The following is a 19,063-nucleotide window of genomic DNA, read 5'->3' as shown; positions in this document are numbered from 1 at the left end:
GAAAGAATAATAACAGCCCAAATAAGAAATAAAAAGTTTATCATATCAATTGTGCAGTGCTATGCACCTACAGAGGATAGCGACCCTGAGCAGAAAGAGGAATTCTACAACCTTCTAAACCGAACACTCCATGATATACCAAATAACCACATAACCATATTAATGGGAGATTTTAATGCGCAAATTGGGCCGGACAATACCGATTATGAAAATATTATGGGCAAACATGGGATAGGTGTTTGCAATAATAATGGCGAGCTATTTATAGAAACATGCAGCAACTACGACCTTAAGATAGCAGGATCAGTCTTCCCACACAAAAACTGCCATAAGTACACATGGAAATCACCAGCTGGAAACTTTCACTCGCAAATAGACCATATTTGTATATCCAGAAACTTTTTTAATATTTGCTGCGACGTGAGAAACAGACGAAGCGCTGAAATAGGCAGTGACCACTACATGTTAGTGGCTGAACTCCGACTTGATATGTGGTTAAAAAAGAAAAGGTGCCAAACACAAAGAAGATATGACGTTGACAAACTTCAAAACGAAGAAATACGAAACACTTTTTCTGAAAAAATCGCCGCAATACATTTCGATGCAAATAGATCGCAGAGTCAAAACCAAATGTCCAGCGATTCGAAATGGAGTAACATTCGAGACAACATTCAATGTGCATGTGAAGAAATCTTAGGAGTGCAACAGAGGAAATCACGCAAGTGGATTTCACCGTCTAGCTGGAATCTCATTTCTGCTAGAAGAACAGTAAAACTGGAGCAACTAAAAGCTCCTAGGGGTGATAAAGTTGCGATACTGTCCGGCCAGTATAAATTACTTACCAAACAAATAAAGGAACAACTAAGAAAGGATAAAAACGACCACCACATTAAAATGTCAAGCGAGGCTCAGTTGGCTGCTAATATGGGCAATATGAAGGGTCTATATAAAATAATGAGGGAATTAAGTAAGCCAAAAATGCAGAAAACAAAGCCCATTTTATATGACGATGGAATGTTGAAAACCAACAAAGAAGAACAACTCGTGGTCTGGAAAAAACATTTCGAAAAGACGCTCAACATAATTCATGATGAAAATATCGATGATATCCTCATACGGAGGCAACACAATACCAATAGAGGCATAAGTGATAGACCGCCTAGCTTGATAGAAGTAAAGAATGCAATACTAGCTTTAAAAAATGGTAAAGCACCTGGCTGCGATGGTCTGCCAGCTGAATGTTTTAAAGTCAACCCAGAGGCTACAGCAACAATTCTTCACAACCTGTTTGAGCATGTTTGGGAAACAGAGGACATTCCTACGCAATGGAAAGAATCCATCATTATAAAACTACCGAAGAAGGGAAATCTAAGTTTATGTGACAACTGGCGTGGAATATCAATAACACCCACCGTCACAAAATTTTATAATAAGATTATTTTAGATAGAATTGCGGAGCCCTTGAATAAACTTATATCTCCAACTCAAGCCGGATTCATGCCTCATAGAAGCTGTATAGATCATATCAACACTATCCGTATATTGATTGAACAGTCTGTAGAGTTCAACTCAACACTCTACATAACGTTTGTGGATTTTACAAAAGCTTTTGATGCCCTTAAGAGAGATTTTATATGGAAAGCACTAGAAGCCAGAGGCATACCGAGTAAGATAATTCGACTAATTAAAAAGAATTATGAAGGAAGTGTTTGTAGAGTTCTTCATGAGGGAAACTTGACTGATCCATTTAGTACCAAAAGTGGTGTAAAACAGGGTTGTGCTTTATCTCCCCTTCTTTTCATTACTGCCCTGGATATAGTTTTCGAAGTAGTTAATGCCAAGCAACTCGTAATTCCCTGGGGACTTACAAATAAGCTTTCAGAGCTAATATACGCGGACGACGTAGCATTAATTGCGACCAGACATAGTGATATGCAAATCAAAGTTACTTGTTCAGCAAATGAAGCACGTAAAGTTGGACTAAAAGTCAACATAAACAAAACAAAGAATATGTCCATCAACTCTGCAGTTAACACAAGCATATTTTTAGACGACGAGACCCTACAAAATATTAGCGAATTCGAATACCTAGGAAGTCAAATTACGACGGATGGTGGGGCAAGAAAGGATATGGAGGTTAGAATACGCAAAGCCAGAAATGTTTTCGGAATGCTAAACAATGTATGGCGTAATAACAGTCTACGTCTGCACACCAAAATACTAATATTTAATAGTTGCGTCAAAACAGTACTATTGTATGGATGCGAGACATGGCTTGTGACAAAGGCAACGACGAGCAAAATGCAAGCGTTTGTGAATAGATGTCTTCGAGCAATTCTCAAAATATGGTGGCCTAATACCATAACAAATGATAGATTATGGGAAGTAACAAAACAAGATGGCATTGAAAAAGACATTCGAATGAGGAAATATGGCTGGCTTGGGCATACTCTGCGCAAACACACCGATGATATACCACAATCAGCTCTATCATGGAATCCGCAAGGTGCAAGAAGAAGAGGAAGACCAAAAGTTACATGGAAGCGAACAATCCAGAAAGAAACGTCCAAATCAATAAACGAACTCAGATTCATAGCCCGAAATAGGGAAGAATGGAAACAATACATCGAAGAACTAGAATAAGAAACATTCAAAACATATATTATATTGATAAATAGCTTAAATATGTATTTTCTTGTGAGTAGGCTAAGTTCAAATTGAATATGCCAATAAAAAAAAATCGGCTAAACTATTGGGAGTGAACCGAGTAACCTTTTGCAAAAATCTTCCAAAAAAGGTTCTCAACAATTCTTTAAAACATGCCGAAACTCTAAAATGCTTATTTCATGTTGTTTCAGCGGTATTTTGCATCTTATCTTTTACAACACGTATTTCAAACACAGTTCACACCAACAGTTTATTCTCGCATTTCGGATTTCAGTACATTATTGACATTTGTGTATTACATTCCAGGGAATATTTTTCAAAAAGAAAATATTCAGAAAAAATTAAGGGTTTTGGAGATACGGTGCGAAAATATATAAAAATTTTGGAATTTTTGCATATATTTTGAAATTTGAGGCAATAAATGTAGTTTTTCGAGTTCATTTTTTCCCAAATATTTTATTCTTGTCCTTATCTACAAACTTGCTTCAGAGATCATAAGAATATTCGCATTGGTTTCAGAGGTATAGCCCCGAATTTCTTTAAAAGCTCAAAATTTAACCATGTTTATATGGGGCCATAAAATACGGGCTGGATCTGACAAAACAAAACCCAACTAGGGTTTCTTGTCGTTTGGGTCTGTACTTTCAAAAAATACTCAGTTCGAATTGTTTGCACAAGATCACCTTAAAAATGTTGCACAGTGTAATATTAAAATACATAAAAGTAATTTTGGTGAGAAAGAGTAAACGTTTTGTTAAAAACAAGTGGGAAAAGCGTTAAGTTCGGTCGGGCCGAACTTTTTATACCCTCCACCACAAATTTCAGCCATTTCGGTGGATTAATGTGGCCACAACATTCAAAATACCGAAAATCAGGAGATATCGTCCTATGGGGGCTATATGAAAACGTGGACCTATATAAACATTTTATGGTAGAAATGTTTCTTAGCCTCTGGAAACACAAAATACAAAGTTGCAGCCGATTCTGTTGTCAAATGGGACTAATACATTCAAAATATATTAAAATGGCGCGTACTTTATATGGGGCGTTATATGGGGGCTATACCAAAACGTTGACCTATATAACCCAACTTTGGTAGGAATATTTTTTGGCCTCTGGAGACACAAAGTACCAATGTACAACCAATTCGGTGGTAAAATGGGACAATTATCTTAAAAATTCCTTAAAACGACGACGCGTCACGCGTCATTTTGTATGGGGGCTATACGAAATACCAAAAGTCCTACGTACAAATAATGGATTTTCCCAAAATTTCATCCACCTACGTCATTCCGTTCGGACGCTAGAGTGATTTCCACAGACGGACGGACATGGCTATATCGATGAAGAATTACACGCTGATAAAGAATATATATGGTTTGTGGGGTCTACAATGATTATTTCGAGTAGTTACAAACGTAGTGACAAACTTAATATACCCCCATCCTATGGTGGAGGGTATAATAAATACAAAATATGGTTGCGAACATTGCTGAAATTCACTAGGCGGAAATTATTTTTGGAGTTGAGTTGGAGTTAATTTCGAAATCTGAACTGGAGTGGGAGGACAATATAAAAAACCCCTTTGGATGATGAAGCAAAATCAATTGCGATGCCATAAAATGCAGAGCAGAGGAAGTAAACTCAGTCACGATTAAATTTAAGGGAGAACTTTTATAATTTGTGTTAATGTAATAAAGTTCTTAATGTTCTTGTTTTACATAAATAAAATTCATATATGAATTCATTGAAAAAGATGTACTCCAGCGGTACATGTACTTTGCACTTGTACTGATTAAAATGCATCGACGGATGCAAACTTTTTGCTGGGTTGATATGAGAGCAGTTCACAACTTTTCCATTTTTAAAAGTAAAGCAGTGTTCACACTAGTCTTCAATGTCATATGATATGTCAAATTTGCTCCCTGTGAATGTCGTACAAATAGTATGACCCAAGGAGAATTTAACAAGGTGATCCAAAAGGCGAATTCAAATCGTAGTCTTCAATTGCTGTCCAATATCCATGCGTGAAATATCCAAAAAAGACAGAAGAAAATGGTAAAAAAAATTGCTCGAGGATCTTAAATAAAGGTTTTGTAAACATATATTCTTTATAGAAACGAAATATTTGTTCTTTATTATTGTTAAAAAATATGTTTTGACAGTAAATGAAGACATCAGGTGCTATGCTTTTCCATTTTTAAAAGTAAAGCAGTGTTCACACTAGTCTTCACTGTCATATGATATGTCAAATTTGCTACCTGTGAATATCGTACAAATAGTATGACCCAAGGCGAATTTAACAAGGTGATCCAAAAGGCGAATTCAAACCGTAGTCTTTGCTGTCAAATATCCATGCGTGAAATATCCAAAAAAGGCAGAAGAAAATGGTAAAAAATTGTTCGAGGATCTTAAATAAAGATATTGTAAACATATATTCTTTATAGAAGCGAAATATTTGTTCTTTATTATTGTTCAAAAATATGTTTTGACAGTAAATGAAGACATCAGGTACTATTATTGTATTACCTTCTTTCTTGCACCATGGCATGACTACTATGTAACATTACATCTATCAAAATGATGTTGCAACTCATATATATATATATATATATATATATATATATATATATATATATATTTTATTTACTAGGCGTTTACAAAAGACAATTTGTCTTGAAATACAACTCTGATTTACCAACACATACATACATTTGTCGGCTGACTTCCAGCTGTCCATCATTTTTTATAGACAGTAGGGTTAACAATTTTTTAACATTTTATAAAAATGTGTGAGATAATAATTTAAATGTGTTAATTAAAAACAAAAAAACATGAACAATAACAAAATATGTGAACGGAAAACAAAAAGAAATCGACGAATTTCATTTTTAATTTTACAACGGGTTTTGCAGTTGTTTGGACGCCTACGTCACACAGGCAAGTTTTGGGTTTTTGACAATCAATACATGTACTCTACTGGCCTGTCATCTGTAAACGCAGGGTTAGGGAGCGCTCTATTTGATACGACATTGGGTCTGTACGATAACTTCGCAAGTAAAAAGTTATCGCAAGTACTTTTAAGCTCTCTCAGTTTTCTTTAATTGAACAAATTTGTTATAGAACAACATGTTGTAAAATTTTATACAAATTTTTGAGTTATCGAACCTATTCTTGTATGCAAGCATAAATTTATGAGCTGTTTTGTTTGGCAGACGCAAATTAATAACTGAAAAACAAAAATTTTTAACGAAAAAATTAAGTGTGTATATTTAGATATTCAAGTCCCAATTTACATTGGGCGAGTTTACTTGCGGCAATTGTCATTTTGTAGGAGAGAGAGGTGAGGCATATGGTAACCCTTTGCCTCTCAGCACCCACTCTCACTAACAAACTGACAATTGCCGCAAGTAAACTCGCCTAATGTAAATTGGGACTAAGACTCCATAGAGGTCTGTACTTTTAAAATTTGTTTTCTTGTTTCCTCTTTTTTATTGCAAGTCTTTAATATAATAGTAGACACAACTATTTCTTTATAAGTAGGTAGGAAGCGGAATTTTATGCAACCAATATTTTTGGTCCGATTCATTCAAATATTGGGACTGGGCATATTTTTGGCTTCTGATTCAATTGCAATCGAAACATATTACATATGCAAAATGCATAACTTTTTGCATATGCAAAATTTATGCATTCTACATATTTTCTTATGCAACAAATATTTCAATAATAGGTACAAAAATTTTTGTGTGTAAAATTTTTCTGTTTAAAATTCTCTTCAGACAAGTCAATAAAATAGACAAATGTATAATCGCAGCCACAACCTTCAAAATACCGAAAATCGGGAGGTATCGTTCTATGGGGGCTATATGAAGGCCTGAACCTAAACCGACAAATGTTAGGTGGAAAGTTTTTTACCCCCAAGGAAGACTTAATACCAAATTTCAGCCATTTCGGAGGGGTATTGAGGGCACAACCTTCAAAATACCAGAAATCTGGAGGTACCGTTCTATGGCGTAGACCTATACCGACAAATTTCAGGTGAAAAGTTGTATACCCACAACTAAGACAAAACACTTTGATGCATTGAAATTTTTGTATAGTTCACACCACGTGTATAGAATTCAGAATTGTAAAGAGTGACAGTTGGTATGCACAAATATGTAAAAAACATACCCTGTAGAACACCCTTTACTCTACAGTACAATGCAAAAGGCCTTATAGTACGTTTTCATATAACCGGATTTAATAAACCCACTGGGTTTTAAATGTCAATTCCATTGCTTACGTGTTAAACAAATCCTCATAATGAAGGTTAACCCGGCAAAAAGCTCCAGTGTGTACGGCGTTTTAGTCGTTTACAAGAAGTTACTGGACTTTTACAAATTTGTACAAATTACTGAGTAAACGAACAGACCTATTGATGACTAGTGTAAACACCGATTAAATGAACAGACCAAATAAATTTCTTTGAGTTTTTCAGTCTGGTAGTTTATGAAACCACAGAAAATACAGTGAGACTGTCGAGATCCTAGAGCACTTTGAAGTTGTTCTTGTAGATAATATATGTTCCTGAGCTTCGCTAAATATACGATTTCCTGAGTTTTCTCATACATTTTATAGTTCTCCTAGCATTCCAAGGGGCAAATTACAGCAGGAGCCTTGGAATTACCTTGTAATAAGGTCTGGTACAATCCTCGAGCATCAATTGAATCAGCAATGTAAAAGTATCCGACATTTATAGCGCTTTATGTGACCCTAACGATCATAATACGAGGGCATAGTAGTTAACAATGTAAATTTCATACAAATTTTATGCATTCTTTGGTGGTGCGTTTATTTTGATGATTTGGAAACTTTACGAGCGGGTTTGTAGAATAATGTCGTATATTTCTGATTGAATTAAGGTCCAAAAATTATATCAGACCTTATTACAAGGTAATTCCAAGGCTCCTGCATGTAATTTTACCCTTGGAATGCTGTGAAAACTATAAAATTTGTGAAAAACTCAGAAATTCGTATATTTAGCGAGGCTTAGGAGCATTCATTATCCATAAGAACAACTTCAACGCGCTCTAGGATCCCCAAATATTTAGTCCTCTATGTTCTGGGGTTTAATAAACTACCAGACTGAAAAACTCAAAGAAATTTGCTAGGATCCGCTTTAACGAGCTATACGCGAAGTCTGACCTTAATTAAGGGCAATTAATCCACAAAAATGTTCCTATTTTTGCCTAAAAGATGTCATGGAATTTGGTTGTCCACACTCGATAAAGCAATAAAAAGGTAAATTTGTTTTGCTTATTCCATAAATTTTACGGTAATCTCAATATTTCATTGGGGTGTATGTACACTTTTTCCCTATTATTTTTTTAATTTTTTAGAATTTACCGTTATTCGTATTATGGAATATATTTTTGTTGTATTTAATATTATTTATTAGGGATACGAAATAGAACTATGTACTTGGATTTTCATAAAAAAAGAAGCATTTTTAGGCTATGTTTATATTACAGCCTTTTGCAGGGTTAACCTTCTTTATGACGATTAATTTGAAATATAAGCAATGGAATTGACATTTGAAACCCAGTGGATTTGTTAAATACGGATATACAGTATTTTTTGTTTACCTGCACATTCAAAAATTGCACGACTTCTTGTGAAGGAATGCCCAAAAAGCAGGAAGCTTAAATTCGCTTACCCGCCCAACAAAGCAGATATCTTTAATATTGCTTACGTGCATATGATGTGCAGCTATAAGCAATGTTGTAATAATAAAGTGAGAGTCGTTTCATGTTCGGGAGAGAAAACGTTATATTTTTTACTTTGCATTCTCTTTGCTTGTGCTCCCTCCTATTGTTTTGCACACTTCTTGTCAATGTAAAATCAGAGTGGTTGAATTTTGTTCTGGTTTTGAGTTAGCATTTTTTTTGATTTTCTTCTTATGCAGCTATACACAAATTCTACAACCAATTTAAAGTAAAATCACAAAAATGTTGATGGACCTATACCCAAAATGCAGGTATTGAATGTGCACTAAAACATAATAAATTGAAAGGAATCTTGAGAATAGTTGCCTAAAAAATTATTTTTGGTCAGTAAACGTTAAAATGCAGGTATGAAGGATGCAGGTAACCAGAAATTACTGTATATAAACGTAATATTACCCCTAAAACTTAAAATCAATAGGGTGTATGTAGACCTTTTTGGTTGACTGTATATCCCTAATATACATCGAACATGGAGATAAATATATAAAATGTCGTATGGAATTTGACACTAGCGTTACAGCCCATTTCAGTCAGCTGGGTATTGCCTTTACCTTACATTATTCTACCATGTATTGTACACGTAAAATGTCAACATTTGTTGTGTTTTGTATGAGAATTTCATGTATATAATTGTTCCACAAACATCCCAGGCGGGACAAGGGAGACTTCTCTTATATCAATGAGTGCACCCCGATCCATATTAGCTCAATGACATGTAACCTATAGTTTATCGCCGAGTCCGAACGGCGTGTCCTAAGACACCACTTGTAGAGAAGTTTTACATGACTGAAATACTCGTGAAATGTCGCCAACATAACTGAAGGATGTTTTGCCGTTGAAAATTTTATGTTGCCTAGCCGAACCCACCACCTTCTGCGTGCAAGGCGAGTGTGCATACCATTACACCACGGAGGCACCCAATTTAGAATTAAATTTACAATAACTTATTTTGGCAGTTCACGTTTGATCAGCTAGTATTTTGTTACGTCAAACAAAAATAACTATGGTAACAACTTTTTCTCAGAAAATGCTTTGTATGCGTCTACATTAATTGACAACTAGAGTTGTGTAGTTCCGGAACGAACTAGTTCCAAGGAACTATTCCGAATGAGGAACTATTGGAACTATATCCAGCTCTTTCTTTTAGATAGTTCCTTTAGTTCATATAGTTCCTTTCGTTCACCTCGTTCCTTTAATGTATCACCTCACCAAGTCGATATTTTTTCGTTGAGTTAATTTTTCTTATTTTACATTGGCAAATAAACATAAATGACGTGCACCTAACATCGCTGCAATTCATTTATTATTATGTCAATTCCATGGTACAATTACTTAGGTAGATGCCTCAGCCCAGCTGATCGAATCTAAAACGTCAAAAAACTAGGAACTCGCTATGAAAAATCAAAACAAACAACCATATGATTCGGTAAGTAAGAGATAGCATGTGTTCACTTCACTGTACAAACACAAGTGATAAAAAGAGACAACAAGAAACCATTCGGCGAAAATTTTGACAGTTTACATTACAAAAAAAGTTGCTTTGTTGTAGCAATTCGCCGATGTTTCTACCTAAGTAATTGTACCATGGTCAATTCCATCAAACAATGAAAACAAAAGGAAGGATATATTTCGCTCTCGGAACTATTTTTAAATGAAGGACACAGGAAGAACGGTGAAAGAGAAAGATTTATGGAACTATATCGCTCTCGGAACTATTTGGAACGAAGGAAACAGAAGGAACGATGAAAGAGGAAGATTTATTGAACTATATCGCTCTCGGAACTATTTGGAACTATGGAACTATATTAAGGAACTAGTTCTTTTTGGGAAAAGGAACTAGAAAGATCGATCCGCTCCGGGAACTAGATCGCCCAACTCTATTGACAACAAAGAAATTGACCTTAAAAACATCCCGTCAAGGCGAAAACAAAATTTTCGCCTCTGTTTATGAGTTTTGACATTTCAAATATTTGTTTATCTTCTAATTCGCTTGGTGAAGGACCTGTGTTATCGGGCCATGCTCAGGAATTCGCCGTGAAAAACTTAGTCGAAGATCACACTAGAGAGTTTCATTGAAACAATTTCATGAAAACAAGGGTTTCTAGGTCGAGTTTCACAGTAGAGTGATATCATAAAGTTGCTGTAGTGGGGAACTCGATCTATAAATACCTAAATGTTTCACGAAAACCACTCTAGTGTTACCTTCGACTTACCACATCATATGATTTTTGTTTTGATTTTTCATGGCGAATTCCTAGTTTTTTTACGTTTTAGATTCGATCAGCTGGGCTGAGGCATATACCTAAGTAATTGTACCATGTAATTGGGCCATGTTCATGGCAGAACTACCAGGTAGTGGTATCACACCAGCTGATCGAATATGAAAAGTCAAATCCCTTTATAAAAAAAATTATTTTTGTTGTTATTTCCACAACAACATAAAGAATGTTTTAACATAACATATTCAACATTTTACGATGCCACTACCTGGGTAATTGTGCCATGGCCATTTTTTACATTACAAAAAAAGTTGCTTTAGTCCCAATTTACATTAGGCGAGTTTACTTGCGGCAATTGTCAGTTTGTTGGTGAGAGAGGGGGCTGAGAGGCAAAGGGTTACCATATGCCTCACCTCTCTCTCCATCAAACTGACAATTGCCGCAAGTAAACTCGCCTAATGTGAATTGGGACTTATTGTTGTATCATGGAAATGTCAAACTGTAGAGAAACAGGTAGATGTACCACGAAAAAAATAAAAAAACTTCATGTTGTACACTTAAAATTTCAACATTTGTTGTTGTTTTTTGTACTTCATACAAAGTCAAGCCTGTCTGAACCATATGGAGAACTCGTTTATTTGTTCTTTTCTTTTTATTAATTCTATACATACACAAATTAGATATAGAAGTGTAATCAAAACAAAAAAGAGAAAATGGATGAAAAAGAAATGCTACTATAAATCAATTTTGCATTTAGAAATAAAATCAAGTAAGGCCATGTTTATATTATAGCCTTTTGCAGGGCTAACCTTCTTTATGAGGATTTATTTGAAATATAAGCAACGGAATTGACATTTGAAAAAAAAATGGATGAAAAAGAAATGCTACTATAAATCAATTTTGCATTTAGAAATAAAATCAAGTAAGGCCATGTTTATATTATAGCCTTTTGCAGGGCTAACCTTCTTTATGAGGATTTATTTGAAATATAAGCAACGGAATTGACATTTGAAACCTAGTCGGTTTGTTAAATCCGGTTATATATAAACGTACTATTAGTCCTTTAAATGTTTGATGTTCTTGGTTTTCAGGACATCAGGTAAATTGTTGAAAACATTGAAAACGTTATAATTTTTCCTTTGGTTTTGAAACTTTTTGCACTGGAAGATTAAATGTTTCTCGTCCTCTAAAACGCCGCAATCCTCGCATAAATTGGTGTTACAGATTCCAATCATGCGAAAATATTTCTTAGTGTATGTATGCCCCGTATAAAGCCTGTTTATGATTTCTGCCCAGAAACTTTAACGATTTTACAACTTTCACTGATCTTTCATTAAGTATTACGTGTGGATTTTTTGACCCCTTTTGGCAACATACATAATTGCATTTGTTTTCAACATTTAAGTCCAGATTTAGGCTTCCAAGTAAACTTTGGAAGGCAGAGGCTTCTCTTTGAAGAATTTGGTGTGTACTATCAGAATCAAAGCTGCGTACGAGCATGATGAAATCGTCAGCATATTGAAACAGTTGAGTATTCTCATCTGATACTCCATGTAGACCCATAGTGTAGAGGTTGAACAAAGTGGGGCTTAAACAGCTGCCTTGTGGTATTCCATTAAAAATTTCATGACTCGAATTTCCCATAAATAAAACCCTTTTACATAAAAAGTTGGAGATCCAAAAAATTATTTGCTAAGGGATGCCTAATTCCTCCAAAGTTTCCAACAGGCGTTTAATTTCTACACACTCATAAGCTCTTGATACGTCCATTGATAGAATTATGACTTTCTCGAATTTCCCATAAATAAAACCCTTTTACATAAAAAGTTGGAGATCCAAAAAGTTATTTGCTAAGGGATGCCTAATTCCTCCAAAGTTTCCAACATACATTTAATTTCTACACACTCATAAGCTCTTGATACGTCCATTGATAGAATTATAACTTTCTCATTTTTTCCTTGTGCAGGCATATGGTATGCAATAAGTCGTTAATAAAGGTTGATGCGAGGTTGAACGTGTTTCTTGTAAGCGTAGTATGTTGTTGCCTTATACGAAATGATTTAAGCGTTGTTTAACCATTAAATTAATTATTTTGTCCAGTCCATTTGTTGTTGTTTTTTTTTTTTTTGTACTTCATACAAAGTCAAGTCTGTCTGAACCATATGGAGAACTCGTTTATTTGTTCTTTTCTTTTTAATTCTGTACATACACAAATTAGATATAGAAGTGTAATCAAAACAAAAAAGAGAAAATGGATGAAAAAGAAATGCTACTATAAATCAATTTTGCATTTAGAAATAAAATCAAGTAAGGCCATGTTTATATTATAGCCTTTTGCAGGGCTAACCTTCTTTATGAGGATTTATTTTAAATATAAGCAACGGAATTGACATTTGAAACCCAGTCGGTATGTTAAATCCGGTTATATATAAACGTACTATTAGTCCTTTAAATGTTTGATGTTCTTGGTTTTCAGGACATCAGGTAAATTGTTGAAAACATTGAAAACGTTATAATTTTTCCTTTGGTTTTGAAACTTTTTGCACTGGAAGATTAAATGTTTCTCGTCCTCTAAAACGCCGCAATCCTCGCATAAATTGGTGTTACAGATTCCAATCATGCGAAAATATTTCTTAGTGTATGTATGCCCCGTATAAAGCCTGTTGATGATTTCTGCCCAGAAACTTTAACGATTTTACAACTTTCACTGATCTTTCATTAAGGATTACGTGTGGATTTTTTCGACCCCTTTTGGCAACATACATAATTGCATTTGTTTTCAACATTTAAGTCCAGATTTAGGCTTCCAAGTAAACTTTGGAAGGCAGAGGCTTCTCTTTACATAAAAAGTTGGAGATCCAAAAAGTTATTTGCTAAGGGATGCCTAATTCCTCCAATGTTTCCAACATACATTTAATTTCTACACACTCATAAGCTCTTGATACGTCCATTGATAGAATTATGACTTTCTCATTTTTTCCTTGTGCAGGCATATGGTATGCAATAAGTCGTTAATAAAGGTTGATGCGAGGTTGAACGTGTTTCTTGTAAGCGTAGTATGTTGTTGCCTAATACGAAATGATTTAAGCGTTGTTTAACCATTAAATTAATTATTTTGTCCAGTACCGAAATTAGAGCAATGGGTCTAAAGTTAGTAGCTATATCCAAATCTGTTCCCTTTTTTGGTACCGGAACAATTTTTATTTTCCTCCATTCATCAAGAAAAGTAAATTTCCTCCACAATTTATTATATTCCTGCAGTAGGTTTAGCTTTGCTTCAGAAGACAAATGGTTTACCATTTCATATCGTCGGTGTCATGCTTAAGTGTTCCATACGTCATTTTTTACTTTTTGAGATACAGGTTTCTAGGGTTTTCCGGTACGCTCTTTCTGAATTTCTAGACGGCTTTCACCTATCTGATCTAGTTTCCGAGATATCCACGCTTCGATGGGAAAGCATAAACTTTTTTCAGTTATGAAATTAATATTTTAAAAACTTACAAGTTTAAAGACACATTTCAAAAATCAGAATTTTAATTTTCGATTTAGAAGTATTTAATTTATTGAGGCAAATACGGAAAATTTTTTTGTCACTTTGTTCCATGTCATTTACAATATTTCACATTTGTGTCGTAAGTGCGGATATGGAACAAATCGACAGAAATTCTTTTTTTTTAAATCTCTATAACTTTTATATTCCAATACATATTCCTCTAAATTTTTGCAAATATGTTCTTTATACCATTATTAATATTTCAGGGTGCCACCGTGGTGCAATGGTATGCACGCCCGCCATGCACGCAGAAGGTCGGGGGTTCGATTCCCCGGCCAAGCAACATCAAACATTTTTCAACGGTGGCAAAATACCCCTCAGCAATGTTGGCGACATTTCCTGAGTATTTCAGCCTTGAAAAACTTCTCCATAAGTGGTGTCTTAAGACACGCCGTTCGGACTCGGCGATAAACAGTAGGTCCCATATCATTGAGCTAAATATGAATCGGGGTGCACTCATTGATATGAGAGAAGTCTCCCTTGTCCCGTATGGGATGTTGTGGAACAATGTTTTTTTTTTGTTTTTGTTTTTTTTTAATATTTCAAGTAAAAACCAGTAAGGAAAGGATCAAAGTCGGACGGGGCCGACTATATGATACCCTACACCACTGTGAATATGTAAAATATAAAATGGAGCTATATCCAGATCTTAACCGATTTTGAAATAATTTGGCACATTTATTTCCAGACCGAATTCAGTCACACATTCCAAATATCATTGAAATCGGACTTATATGTATATCGTGTTTGGAGCAGAAAATACACGAAATCGGCCGAAAATATATATGGGTGCTATATCCAAATCGGAACCGATTTCGATATAATTTGGCACACTTATTTCTAGACCGAATTCGGTCACACATTCCAAATTTCATCGAAATCGGAAATATACAGTTAGTCAACTTAATTATTGCAAAACCAAAATTATTACAAAATTTTAAATAAAACATCATTTTATTGGTATAAATAAATATCATTATTAATATTTTTGTTAAAAATACAATTCTTACACATGTTTATTAATATAATAAAATAAAAAGTAGCTAAATTTTACTAAACATTTTCTTAAAATTAACAAAAATGAGTACAACTCATTATTTGCACTGTCAACTAAAGAATTGCAAAATTCACAACTTTTCAGTCTTTCACGGTATTTTTCGAAAAGTTGGTTCTAATATTTCGTATGCCCACATTTAGCATCAAAAACAGCTTGTAAACGTATCTGAATTTAATAAATACGTTTCGGAATGTCATATTGCAATGGTATTTTTTAGCCATTTTTCTTTATTGCATTTTATTTAGTCCCCCAGGTTAGTGGGCGACCTATTCCCGACTTTTTCCATCAGCAACATCAAACATTTTTCAACGGTGGCAAAATACCCCTCAGCAATGTTGGCGACATTTCCTGAGTATTTCAGCCTTGAAAAACTTCTCCATAAGTGGTGTCTTAAGACACGCCGTTCGGACTCGGCGATAAACAGTAGGTCCCATATCATTGAGCTAAATATGAATCGGGGTGCACTCATTGATATGAGAGAAGTCTCCCTTGTCCCGTATGGGATGTTGTGGAACAATGTTTTTTTTTTTTGTTTTTGTTTTTTTTAATATTTCAAGTAAAAACCAGTAAGGAAAGGATCAAAGTCGGACGGGGCCGACTATATGATACCCTACACCACTGTGAATATGTAAAATATAAAATGGAGCTATATCCAGATCTTAACCGATTTTGAAATAATTTGGCACATTTATTTCCAGACCGAATTCAGTCACACATTCCAAATATCATTGAAATCGGACTTATATGTATATCGTGTTTGGAGCAGAAAATACACGAAATCGGCCGAAAATATATATGGGTGCTATATCCAAATCGGAACCGATTTCGATATAATTTGGCACACTTATTTCTAGACCGAATTCGGTCACACATTCCAAATTTCATCGAAATCGGAAATATACAGTTAGTCAACTTAATTATTGCAAAACCAAAATTATTACAAAATTTTAAATAAAACATCATTTTATTGGTATAAATAAATATCATTATTAATATTTTTGTTAAAAATACAATTCTTACACATGTTTATTAATATAATAAAATAAAAAGTAGCTAAATTTTACTAAACATTTTCTTAAAATTAACAAAAATGAGTACAACTCATTATTTGCACTGTCAACTAAAGAATTGCAAAATTCACAACTTTTCAGTCTTTCACGGTATTTTTCGAAAAGTTGGTTCTAATATTTCGTATGCCCACATTTAGCATCAAAAACAGCTTGTAAACGTATCTGAATTTAATAAATACGTTTCGGAATGTCATATTGCAATGGTATTTTTTAGCCATTTTTCTTTATTGCATTTTATTTAGTCCCCCAGGTTAGTGGGCGACCTATTCCCGACTTTTTCCATCAGGTGTACCTATGAATTTTCGATGGGGTTAATATCTAGACACTGGAGCGGGGTGTAAATGACTTTGGTACAGTTGTATAACAACCATGTCCTACATAAATTAGATTTATGCTTAGGGTCGTTGTCTTGGTAGTACTCATATTACAATTTGTTTGAATTTTCAGGGCCAACTGGCCTAAATTTCTTGAAGCTTTTGGTTAAATCTTTTCTAAAAACATCTAAATAAACCTCCTATGTCATTCTTTCTTCCAAAATCAGGATTTTACCAACGTCACTGCTTGGTATACAACCCTATACTATAACTGAAAATTTTCCGAACTTTACGGTATGTATTAAATTTTTGTTTTCCATGGTTTTCCAAGGGGTTTCCAAATACTTTTGGTTAAATCTTTTCTAAAAACATCTAAATAAACCTCCTATGTCATTCTTTCTTCCAAAATCAGGATTTTACCAACGTCACTGCTTGGTATACAACCCCATACTATAACTGAAAATTTTCCGAACTTTACGGTATGTATTAAATTTTTGTTTTCCATGGTTTTCCAAGGGGTTTCCAATTACTTTTTGAGGTCCATTGTGATAGTACAACATAATTTTAGTCTCATCAGAAAATATAACGCCATCCCAATACTAAAGATGGCGTGAAAAGTTGTCTATAACAAGTCTGAATAGTTTCTATATATTGTGAATGGAGGGCAATGGTTTTTACCTAGTCACTCGTGATGAGTGCTTGTTATTATGTAGCACTTTTCTGACTTTCCCATGTGACACACTTACTCCAAAAACATTTTTAATTAGAAAAAGCAATTTTCTGGTGCTGCTTTGGGCTATTTCGTTAATTTCTTTAATCATTCTACAGTCAATTCGTGTGGTTACTATTTTGGACCTGCCATGTAACGCCCTCAGTTTGAGCCTGGCTTCTTTCGCGGTGTGCTATATGATGTTCTATACACTTCTCAGCTTACGAGAGGTGATTTTAGGCATTTCTCTTTCGGAATTACAATTATAATAATTGGAATAGACCAAAAGTAGCATATTTTCCAAAACCGTTTACCTGACTTTCTCTTTTTCTATTTATGATCAAAAATTATGTATCTACATGTCCACATTCCATAAAAGTCTTAAAAATCCTTAAATGCAAAAAATCGCGGGGGAATCCCACGATTTTATTGCACATTAATTCACTTTGCAATTATTTAGTTGACACAAAAAAAAAACCAGGTACCTATCCTTTTTGCCCTTTGTTTTTGTTATTTCCAACCGATTTCTGGATTTATTGGCTTGATGTTGTCATTAACAGGTAAATTAACAGATATTTACAAAAATCCCAACATTACACGATGGGGCCAATGGCAGGTTTTTGAGGCAAAAAGTCATTTTTTCAAGTCAGCGATTGAAATCAAATAATAACGGAATTATATTCTTAACACTTTCAAACCTCCAAAACCAAAAAATTACAATCTGGCAACGACCCACGGCGACATGCCAAGCTGTCAAAGATGTCATAATTATGATTCCGTTTATTTCTGACATTCAGTCGTAATTAAAAAATTTAAGTATTTTGGCGCCAAAACCTGATCTGTTGATATTATCTATTTTTTAAAAATGGAAAATACGGGTAATGGTATGTAAATTAAGATTATTATTAAAAGTGTAAATGTAATATTAGATGTGGTCAATAATTTGTTGTGTCAGTAAGTGATGGTTTTTGATTTAGTCTGTGGTATCGTCCATGTGTTCTTTGGAGTAGAAATTTCGGCTTCAGGGTGCTTTGTCGTAAAAATATATATCTGGTGAAAGGTGACAATGTCGGCTAACAGATTTTGAAAAGAATTTTTGCGTATACTTGCGAATATAAAAATTATCAACTTCCAGATTTCGTAAAACTTAAAAATTTGGATATTTTTAATTTTTGGTTGGAAAATCAACGAAAACCTAAACACGTTATAGAATGGATTTCTGCAAAATTTAATCGAGGTGTCAAAGACAACTTCATGACCGAAGTTAAAAAGCAAATTTATAATATTTGTGCACGCCTTAACCAAAAATGGATAACAAATTGGAGGTCAAAAAGTCGTGTACTACAATTTGAAAGCTTATGGTTAGCTAGCGACACAGTATTTACGCTAGAACAAGGTAATGATAAAAAGAAGAGAGGGCGCCCTAATGTGGATTACTGTGAAGGAAGAAAACTTGCTTCGGAAGTCTGCTATGAACACGGCAACAATACCAAACCCTTGATTCATTCCGCCTCTGTTTCGGCCAATTTGTCAAAAGAAAAATATTTAAACTATGTTCTCAAGGAAGTTCGGTATCAACCAACTAAATTGAGAAAACAATTAACTTCGACAGAGAATATTTATGAACGATATATCCAAATCTGAACCGATTTCAATATGATGTCTCAATAATGTTTTCTAGACCAAATTCCGTCACACACTTT

General features: G+C 34.3%; 1 protein-coding gene across 1 annotated transcript in view; it reads left to right on the top strand.

Annotated features, from left to right (window-relative positions):
* Nucleotides 1-630: 630 nt before the first annotated feature.
* The window catches only part of LOC141398503 (uncharacterized), a 28,131-nt gene continuing 9,698 nt past the window's right edge, over nt 631-19,063 (top strand). The window contains exon 1 of the mRNA XM_073975789.1: nt 631-1,666. Within this exon, the coding sequence (XP_073831890.1) occupies nt 631-1,666 (1,036 nt within the window). The remainder of the gene's footprint in view (nt 1,667-19,063) is intronic.

The sequence above is a fragment of the Musca autumnalis genome, unplaced genomic scaffold (assembly GCF_047663935.1).
Source record: "Musca autumnalis isolate F117 unplaced genomic scaffold, ASM4766393v1 scaffold_3, whole genome shotgun sequence".
NCBI lineage: Eukaryota > Metazoa > Arthropoda > Insecta > Diptera > Muscidae > Musca > Musca autumnalis.
Note: the sequence above shows the minus strand (reverse complement) of the source record. Positions and strands in the feature narration are given on the sequence as shown.